General features: G+C 47.9%; 1 protein-coding gene across 4 annotated transcripts in view; it reads left to right on the top strand.

Moving 5' to 3' along the window:
* The first annotated feature begins 2,736 nt into the window (after positions 1-2,736).
* The window catches only part of SPEN (spen family transcriptional repressor), a 71,362-nt gene continuing 63,453 nt past the window's right edge, over positions 2,737-10,645 (top strand). For 2 of the 4 annotated variants that reach the window (XM_081145876.1, XM_081145875.1), the window contains exon 1: positions 2,890-3,266. In XM_081145876.1, coding sequence (XP_081002002.1) covers positions 3,184-3,266 — 83 coding nt within the window. In that variant the 5' untranslated portion in view covers positions 2,890-3,183. Of the gene's footprint in view, positions 3,267-10,645 lie in introns of all 4 variants that reach the window. The other 2 variants (XM_081145874.1, XM_081145877.1) reach the window with 2 other exon arrangements.

Genomic DNA, 10,645 nt, shown 5'->3' with positions numbered 1-10,645 from the left:
AGGTCTGTGGAAGAACTTTAACTCGGCTCTGCTTAACAACTTGTGTGTTAGTAAGCTTCCACCACAATTCTCCTCCTCTCCTTCCCAAAAGGTGGGGATTTGAAAGTACTTGTAAACAGCTCTGCCCATTTCAAATTAAGTTATAAAAATTAGGTACCTTCTCAGTTTCTTACATGGGGAAACAGCACTGCTATAACAAGACCTTTAGGCTAATCTAAGCTACATCTAAAAAGAAATTTTAATTGGTAAACTTACTGCTTTAAATTTTCACTTAATGTCCCCTTCTTGTGCCACGGAGAAAGTATTATAAATACCTCTTAATTGGTTCTTATTTTGTTCTAGCTACTACTTTTCTTGTTCTGCGGGAGTCATAGACAGATACAAAATACCAAATTTAACTATTACTCTAACTAGTCTCTCCTAATGATTTTGCTTCTAAATGACTCCCCCCTTTTTTTCTTCCAGCCCTTGAATTTTTTTCAGCATGATTTTAACTGAAGGCTGCATTCAAGGTGAGATATGCCCTTTATTTCTCTAACTGCAAAATATATTTTCTGAACCCTCTTCCTCAGCTGCCCCTTTTAATGCAATTGAGCTGAGCCTCTTCTGTCCTTCATGGTGACATTTCGGTCTTTCCCAAGTGGTTTCAGCTAATTCAGAGCTATCGTGATTTTAAATGAGTAATTTATATCATATTTTAAAATGTGTTTCATATTGTGGTTGCTTATATTGAGATTCATACAGTCCTGGCCAGGTAGCTCAATTGGTTAGAGCGTCCGTCCTCTGGATACGCCAAGGTTATGGGTTCCATCCCCGGTCAGGGCACATACAAGAAGCCACCGATGATGCTTAAGTAAGCGGAACAACAAATTGATGTCTCTCTTCCTTCCTCTTTCTCTGTAAAACCAATAAATAAAAATTAAAAAAAAAAATCCTGCTTCATGGAAAAATGCACTTCAATTCAATGCTAATTGCAGCCACATACACAGAAATATATTGTTCTTCAGTTTAGGTAATCACATGCTGGCCTGACACCTTATGTTGTTGAGACAGAGAAATGGCCAAATGTAAAATGTCTAATCCTACATTGGAATGTAGGTTGATTTGTTTTTACTTTTACTGAGAAATCAATTCCATTAATATTTTCAAGAACAAAATTCTCCATTTCATTTAATGACTGACTTGTGTGAAGACAAGGTCAGCCTCTGGGGTGGCACGAAATACCTTAACTAAATTATGAATTGAGTGCCACTACTGTGATGCTTTTTCTGTTTCTAGCTTTTCTAGATCTCCTCTTTCGGATTCTGCCTCTTGCTAAAGTTCTCAAACAATTTTTTTAAAAAAGGTGTGTCAAAATAGATCATGTAAACATAAGCCAGGGATATAGCATAGAAAACAAACTAGTTAAATTACTCGGCCTCAGAATCTAGAATTTTTAGAACTTGTCAAAATCCCAAATAGCACTTCAGAGGACGCTAAGGTGACACATTTCCTACCGTAACTATTAGAGCTGCGCAGGCCGGGGCTGGCCCGTCCGAGAGTCCCAGACTTGCCGAGGTCATTAGGTGCAGTGCTGGCGATGAAACCAAACACAAGGACAGTGAGGTGACTCTCAGACTCTGACACAACCCTTGAGAACCTTAAGACAGCCCGGCCGGGTGGCTCGGCGGCTGAGCATCCACCTGGGATCCAGGAGGTCGCGGTTGGACTCCCGTCGGGGCACAGGCCCTGTGCGGGATCCGTCCCCCCAGCAGGGGGCGCGCGGGGGGCAGCCGGCCGGGACGCTCATCACGGTGCTTCTCCCTCCCTCTGCCTCCCTCTCTCTGAAATCAGTAAAGACATGCTTGAAAAAACAAGGCAGACTACAATGGAAAACAAAACAAAATGCTGGCGCTTTACCGCCTGGGGGTCAAAAGGAACGACTTAATTACGCGTGGGTGGCCCCCTGTATTAGTGCTATTGATTATGGTGACCATGTTTTCCAACTCAAGTTTGACAAGTTGGCCCGTATTTAAGGAGACAGTGAATGAGCCCAAATGTTTAAAATGTGGTCGGTACTGGAGGCACCACACCTCTGCTATTTTATTTGTATAGGTAAAAAACGGGAAAGAAAACCGGGTTGCTGACCGTTCTAAACAACTCCATTTTCCGGGACCCAGTACAGTTGTCTTAAGTTTTGCGGGTCCTTCCCGGTCCTGCAAACCACCCTTTAAGGAAAGGCTCCGCTGCGGCTTCCGCGCCCTCGGGCCGGCAGGGCCGGCGGCCGCTCGCCCGCCCGGGGAAGTCACGGCCGCCTCCCGGCCGCGGCGGGCGGCGGGCGAGCTCGCGGAGGTTTCGCAACCTCCCACGTTCGGTGAAGTTGCCCAACGCTCCCAGCGACGGTCTCGGGAGGGACGGGTTTCTGAAGCCGTCACGGCCCCGCTGGGCGGCGAGGAGGCGGCCTTGTGACACTTTCCCAAGCGGGCGGGGACCCGGGGCCGGAAACGGCCGCAGCCGGCCGCTCGCGGGAGAGAGGCCTCGGCGGCCCTTTCGCACCCGGGCCGTCAGAACCAACCCCCTTCTCTCTCTTCTTCCCGCAGGCCGGCGCCCGGGACCTCGGCCCGCGCGGCGGGAGGCGGCCCGCGCGCCCGCAGAAGCGGCGCCCCCCGCCTGAGCGCCCGCCCCGCCGCGGCTCCCCGCGCCTGCGCGCCGGGACCGGGCGCGAGCGCCCTCCCCGCCCCTCCCCCGCGCGCCTGCGCGCCGGCTGAGAGGAGCGCGGCGTCGCGGCTGCGGCGGGCGGACGGAGGCGCGCGCCCGCGGTGAGGAGGCGGGCTGCGCGCGCCGGTGGGAAGCGTCCGGCCGCCACAGCGCCAGCTCCGTCGTCGTCGCAGCCGCCCGGGTCCCGCTCGCCCCTCCTCCAGCTCCCCCGCCCGCCGCCGCCCGGGCGCATGCGCCGCCGGAGCGCGAGGGTCGGCTTCGGGTGTGTGGTGGCGGCAGAGCGGAGCTGCGAGCCCGGAGAGTCAGAACCTGGGGGAGAGGGATGGTCTCTGCACGGGGGGGAGCCGGAGGAGCCGCCGCCGCTGCCGACGCCACCGCCGCAGCCGCCGCCGCCGCCGCCTCGGCGCCCGCCTCCCGGCGCTGACGGGCTCCCGCGAAGCCGGCGAGGGAGAACCCGCACCAGCGGCCGCCGGCACACCGCCCAGCATGGTCCGGGAAACCAGGCACCTCTGGGTGGGCAACTTACCGGAGAACGTGCGGGAGGAGAAGATCATCGAGCATTTCAAACGGTGAGTGACGCGAGGCCCGGGGCCGCGCTCCCTCCTCGGGCGCCGCCGCCCGCTCCGGCCCGTTGCCGGCCCCTCCTCGTGCGCGGAACCGGTGAGGGGACCTGGGCCGGGCTCACGGACGGGCGCGGGTCGCGCGGATGCCCGCCCCTCTCGGCCGGCGTCGCGGCGTCGGGCCTCGGCGGGGCGGGCGCGGCTGCTGCCTCGTCCCTTCCCAGAAGGAGGCGGCTGTCGCTCGGCCTCCGCGAAGCCGGCGCCGGGAAGGTGCCCTCGCGCGGGCCGGGCAGCGGCGGGTCGCGCCCTTGCGTGCGGCTGCCCCGGCTCCTAGCGGCGGCCGGGCCCCGAGTCCTCCCGCCCGCCGGCCCGCACGGCCAGCCCCGGAGCCCGCAGCCAGCCCCGCTCCGCGGACGCGCGGCTATGTCGGAGAGGGCTTTGTGCGAAAGGGCAGGTTCCGCAGGCGCGAGAGCCTCGGTGGGTGGTGTCGGGACCTCTCGGAACCGGGGCGACGCCGGGTTCCAGGACCCCTCGCGGGAGCGGGGCGCGCGGCGTCCGTGCTGAGGGGTGGGCTCAGGAGGGCGCTGGAAATTAGCGGGGCGCCCGCTCGGCTCCTTCCCTCCTTCAGCCTCGGGTCCCGGGAGGAGGAGGCTGGTGGGGACGAGCGTGTGCGGGGCCGGACCCGCCTCCCGGCGCCCGCGGCCCGGGTCCCGCCGGAGCCGCCTCGGAAGGGATGTTTCCCTCCAGCCTGAATCCTCTAGTCAGTGGCTAGGAAAATGCGAGGTTTCAGAATTAGAAGGCGGCTTAAAAAACAAAACTCCCCAGAACATACGTACATGTGCGTGCCTGTGGAATGCCGGAGCGGGCGCTGCCGGACCCTCCTTCCCGCTCGGTGGCGTTCAGCTTGTTCTCTTTGTGAAACGCTTGCGCACCGTGCAGCCGCCCGTGCAGGACGCGGCCCGCGGCGGCTCCCTCCGCCTGGGGCGCGTCGCCGGGGCCCCGCCGCTGCGATGTGCGCGGCCCTGGGAGGTTTAGTCCGCCGTCCCCTGGTCGGGGGCTCGGGCAGCCCCGCCGGCGAGTCACACGGGGGGCGCGGGCTGCGGGCTGCTCTGCGGCGGCCGCGAGCCCCGTGCTTTCAAATGGAGGCCCATTGATTGTGGTGGTTGCGGTGCCCGGGGCACTCAGTCCTCACCTCCGGAGCGCGCGTGTGCGCGTGTCCGCGTGTGAAAGGAGCCGGGCACAGTGCGGCCATTCATAACCTGCCGCGCTCGCCCGCGGCGCCGGGAGGCGCGCTTCCGGGGACTCCCGGTGTTTACTACGCGGGCTGGGCACGCGGGCGAGGGCCAGGCCGGAGGGCGCGCCTCCGTCCCCGGCGGTAGAGAAGGGAGCGCGGGCCCCACCGAGCAGCAGATGGGAACTTTCCCCGCGCTGCTCCACCCCTCGTCCCTTCACTGTTTGCTAGAAAAACAATTTAGGTGCAGTCTGGCGTGGAAAAGGCACTTAGATGTGGTCACCGTCGCCTGAGGACGGTCTCCGCCTGGGAAGTGTGGGTGCACCGACGTGCAGACACGTGCACGCCGCGCCCCTGGCTCCTCCGGGTCCCGCGCCAGACGTGTCACTTTGCATCGTGCAGGTCCTGGGGACACGGCACGCCCGCCGCGGGCGTTGGGCCCCTCTGCCGGAGGAGACGAGAGGGAGAGGAGAAGCCGTCCGGGGAGCCTGGGAGGCTCTCGCTGGACGGGGCTGCGGCCCGGGCTTGAGTGAATGACTCTAAAATGGCGGCCGGGACCCGCTTCTTGTGGGAATCCGCGGGGCCGAGCTCGCCGCGCCGCGGGGCGGGGGCCGGGGAGCGGGGCGGCGGGAACGTTCCCGCACCGAGGGCCCGCGGGCGCCGCGCAGCTGCAGTTAAAGGCGTATTTTCCCTTTCGCAGAGCTAAAGCAGATGCCACTGATAAAAGCGGATTATCTTAAAACTAAGCAGACTGTGTGTCCCTGAAACTCCTTTATTTTAAAAGCGACTTAAAAATTGTTAAACAAATTTACGGAGTTCTTTGAGTAAGTAGCACATTCTTATGGGTTAAAACAGTAGCCCCGACACTGGGATTTCCAGTTCCCACCCTCCCCTTCCCACCCCCAGCACCCCTAACAGGTAATCTCTATTTCTGGCTTCTTGTTTATCCTTAAACATGAACAAGAAATGTTTTTGCTGATCCAGCTGTGGAGCTAAATGGACCTTGTGTGTAGGAATTCATGGCCTTTTATCTCTGTTGTAGAAAATGCTTTGTAAAACGTGTGGTTGTTACCGGGAGGGCAGCTAAATCTGAATAATTTAAGTGAGAGGGATAAAAATGTACCTGTACCAGAATGATAGCTCTGCAAGAGCGTGAAAGGGTATTCACTCCTGGCATCTTCTAGAAATCCGAATGAGAAAAAACGTGCAATACCTAAACTAAAACTGAGGTTATATCGCCCACTTTTACCCTTTCCCTAGTTGATTACGGCATTAACTAATAACTGTTTCACAGGATTAGGAGGTGTACAGTGGGAATACATTATGTAGAACGTTTGTAACAGTGATTAGGCTTTTGTAGTAAGTGTTTGGATTAAAAAAAAAAAAAAAAAAGGTTAAACCAGACAGCTTTGGGAGCAGCGGCAGCTTAGAGGCATTTTATGGTTGGGAGGGGCGTGGAAGGTCAGGCCAATTTTTTTTTTTTTTTTTTTTTTTTACGATTTCTATTTTGATCCATGTTTTTGGTAGAAAATAGATTGAGGGAAGGATGCTGATTTGGCTTTTTCCTCTGTGCCAGAGAAAGACCAAACCTTTAAAGCGTAATCAGAGCATTTTCAAAATTTGGTTTTACCTTCTTGTAATAAGAATACATCTATTGTGTTCATTACCTTTACAGCTTTCAGTATGCTGGTTGAAAAAAATTAAATGACGACTATTTCTGAATCAGATTTTAGTTAACAAAGATCCATTTCAGGGACTGGATTTGCACAATAGAGAAAGCCCTTTCCTTTGTATGTTAGCAGGGTTGAAGGGGGAAGGGAGGAGTTATACAACAATTGCTTGCTGTCTTTTAGTTGTAAGAGGGAGAGAGGTGTGTGCGAAGGCGACTCCCCGAATTAGAATGAGCAAATGAGTAGAACCCTTCAAAGGATATAAAATTGTCTGTATCTTATTTCCAGATTTTAAGTAAATCACATATTTAGGTTTTTCCCATCCACTCCCTAGTTTAGAGAATAGGTTAAAGATTATGCAGAGGTTGAGCAAGGTAGCAGCTTGTATGAAAATTTTGTCAAAGAATGAGACCCATTTAAAAAATGTATTTTGTTTTTGCAAATTTTCAATTTCTTATCACAGTGGTTTTCCTGAGTTTAAGTAACTGGAATACAACTTGTGTGTTACATGTGTCTGGATATCTTTACTTCTGGAACACAATATAAAATATTATGGAAGAGTTTCCTTGTCCTTGCATACTCTATAGCCAGAGATATTTTTAGACTTAAACAAAATTGACTCACAGTAGCCTACATCATTGCCACATCATTTCTTTTGAGCCCAGCCAGTTTTCTATGTTTTGAAACCTCTGATTTTGAATGTTATATAATTTTGAATGTTTTCATGGTAGGCTTTTGTGCATTTCAATAATGAAATTAAAAAAAATTCAGAGTTACCTTGAAAAATAGCATTAAAAAATTAAAACAGAATGCTTGAAATGTTATTTTATTTCCTGAGTAGAATGCCTCTGGCAGGCAGATTGGAGGAAAACATAGGGCTCAGTGCCAGGAAGAATGATGGTGTTTGACTTGTGTAGAGGCCACCTTTTCCCAACTTACCTTTATTGTAGATTCTTAATTGTTCAAGCGTTATATTGTTTGATATGCTTATGAAGAGATTTCAGGCTTGATTTATGAAACATTTTAAATCCTGTGAGCACTAGTGCTTTGGAATATTTATTTAGAAATTGTAAAGATAGCAGTATTGTGAAAGTTCTTTCAAATATCCCAAGTCTCACTTTCCCCTTAGTTTGAAATTTTGCTTAAATTAAAAAAAAAAAATACTTGAAATATTTTGTGAAAACTAGCATATTTGAGACTTTAGTTCTCTGCTTTTACATTTAAGAAAGTATCTGTAGTGTTTGATCTGTAGTTAACTAGTACACAGTATTTAAAGTAAACATTGTAGTCGGAAAATGCCTTCAGTTTTATTATAACTGAGCTCCTAAATTTTATTATTGGATGATTTGGAGTAAATGTTAGCACCTTGAAACAGACATGTATTATAATACCTGGTGAACAGGGAGACTAAATACAGTAACATTTTTCTGTAGTTAAATTTCTAACCTTTAATATTTGTTTTCTTTATTTTTATGTTTAACTTATTATTATTATTTGCCTTACAGCTACTCATAATTTGAATGAGAATAGCATACTTTATTGTGGAAACAAATTAGAATGTTTAATTATTTTATTAGAAACCATATAAATTTTGTGTGATATCCAGCTGGTTTTAGTGTGTGGAAATATGCTTTGCAGTATTTTCTTGGTGTAATTTTAAAGTTGCAATATTCAGATTTTCCCTTCTACACGTGTCTCTGTGTGCCAAGTTGAAAATTATAAACATCTAAAAAATCTCACAATGGAATGTCTCTATAAAACTAACTTAAATTTAGTGAATTTTTAGATTCGATTACTTAAGGTTTTTATTTTGAGTATAGAGATGAATTGAAATCTAGCATATTTAAAGGTCAGTTAAGGAATATTTGAGGGAAAATTCAAATGGAAAACAGTTATTGCTTGTCCTCTATACCTGGTGCTAGGTTTTTAGTCCAGCATTAAACTCAGGGGGTATGTGTATGTCTCTGTGTCTTATGTATTAGATGCTGAGTTTGGGATAATTGAGAACATTGACAAATGAAATGAAGATTTTCTCATTGTACCTTATATTGACTTTGTTACATTTCTATCATGTTTACATGTAGTATATATACTTTTATATGTAATGCATTTATAGTTTCTTTGATTCTTAAAACAGACTCAGCGATTTTTTTTTTTTAAACCTTCACCCCATCATTTTATTCCTTTGATTTAAAAAACTAGGACATTTGTATTCCTCTTAAAAACATTTTGTATTTTACAAAACTACATTTGGCATATAGTGATTTGCGTCTTTTATAAGTCAATAAATTGATAGATGGTAGATTTTTTAAATCTCAACCATTAATTACTATTTTTTTAATCCTCACCCAAGGATATTTTTTCCACTGATCTTTTTTTTAGAGAGAGTAGAAGGAGTGAGGAGAAAGAACAAAAGAGAAAGAGAGAGAGAAACATTGACTGGTTGCCTCCCGCACTTGCCCTGACCTGGCTGTGAATCGAACCACAGACCCTTTTGTTGTGTGGGCTGGTCTTCTAACCACTTAGCCACACCTGCCAGGGATCAACCATTAATTTTTAAAAATTATGCTGTCTGCAGTAAAGGCTCTTTTATGCTCAAGATTATTTAAAAGTCACCTTGGATTAAAATAAAGATAAAGAAGTTTATCACTTTATTATATCCAAGGATGTTAGAATCATCAATGAAAAGTATTACCATTTAGACCAGAATTTAGGAGGAGGTACTTAAACTTGGATAGGGAAATATTATGTCATTATTTTTACTGACCTGTCATCAGAATTTAGAATTTCCTTAGATTTATAAAATAGTAGTATCATGGTAGTAGCAACGTGGTAGTATGAGTAGTACCTGTGATTTCATCATCAACACAAATCCAGATGTATTTTTATATTTCAAATTACAGTTGTTGCAGATCTCATTTGTGCTCACCACAACTTGGAAATTGCAGTAACTTTTAGACCTGCTGCTAGATACTTTAACTTAATGCATTAATAAAGATGCACATACATATGTTACTATGTAACTGATATGTGTTGTAGATATATTTTTAAAATTCTACCTTGGAGAATTCACAAACTTAGAGAAAAATAGTAAGTGAATCCCTTGTACCTACCCATCAGTCAGCCCCAACAACCATCAACCATAGCCGATCCTGCATTATGGGAAAAAATAAAGCAAAGGATTGGGTAGAGAGTAATGGGGGTAGGGGTGGTGAGGAAGCTTCTTTGAAAAGATGGCATTTGCTACACCAGAATGAAAGCCTCTTCACACCTCTTCCACTTCTCTCCTTCCCACTTTTTTTTCCCCATTTAATTTTAATTTTGAAATAGTTCAGGAATAGTGCAAAGAGTTCCCACATTCCCTTCACTGAAATTCCCCTTTGTTAACATTTTGTCATATTTGCTCCCATTACTCTGTTTTGTCTTTTTCCAGCATGGTGTCCTATTACCCTTAAAATTCCTAATGTATACCTCCCCAAAACAAGCACCCTCTCCTGCATCGCATCATACAGTCTTCTCAGTCAGGAAATCAGCATTGGCGCAACATTACTACCCAATCCATAGACCCCATTCAGACGATGCCAGCCATCCCAACAATGTCTCTTTTTCCTTTTTGGTCTAGGATCCTAGCCAGCACCACGTGTTGCCTTTGGTTGTTGTGTTTCATCAGTCTGGAACAGTTTTTCATTCTTACCCTAATTCTTATGCATGTGCCTGATAAACTTAAAGAGCATAGGTCCTTCATTCTGCAGGATGAAAGTGTTACCTCATGACTAGATGAGGTTGTATATTCTTGGCAGGAATACCACAGAAGTGATTCTGTGCCCATCTCAGAGTATAACTAAGGAGGCAAACACTATCGATGTATCCTCCTACTGGTGAGGTTAACTTTGATCACTTAGTCAAGTTTGTTTTCACCATTTCCCTCTTTGATTTGATTAGCATTTTATGGGGAGATATTTTAATATTACCCTGATAATCTCTTCCATCATCAAGCCTACACCCACCAGCTTTAGCATCCATTGATAACCCTTGCCTGATTGACCAGTCATTGCCAAATGATTGTCTACTACTGTGATTCCTTCTACATTTTTTCTACTGTAGATAAGAAATCTCATGATTTTTAAAGGAAGAAACATCTTTCTTTAAAAAAAAAAAGTGTTTTTTTTTTTTAAATCGTCACCTGAGGATGTGTTTTTATTGATTTAAGAGAGAAAAGAAGGGGGGGCGAGAGAGAGAGGGAGAGAGAGAGGGAGGGAGGGAGGGAGGGAGGGAGGGAGGGAGGGAGGGAAACAACAGTGTGAGAGAGACACGTCGATCGGCTGTCTCCTGCACCTACCCGGACCGGTATCAAACTCACAACCTGGGCATGTGCCCTGACTGGGAATTGAACCTGAGACCCTTTGGTGTATGGGATGATGCTCCAACCAACTGAGACATACCAGCCAGGGCTTTATTTTTTCTTTCTTTTAAATTTATTGATTGAT

Source organism: Miniopterus schreibersii (assembly GCF_964146895.1).
Source record: "Miniopterus schreibersii genome assembly, chromosome: 8".
In the NCBI taxonomy this organism is placed as follows: domain Eukaryota; kingdom Metazoa; phylum Chordata; class Mammalia; order Chiroptera; family Miniopteridae; genus Miniopterus; species Miniopterus schreibersii.
Note: the sequence above shows the minus strand (reverse complement) of the source record. Positions and strands in the feature narration are given on the sequence as shown.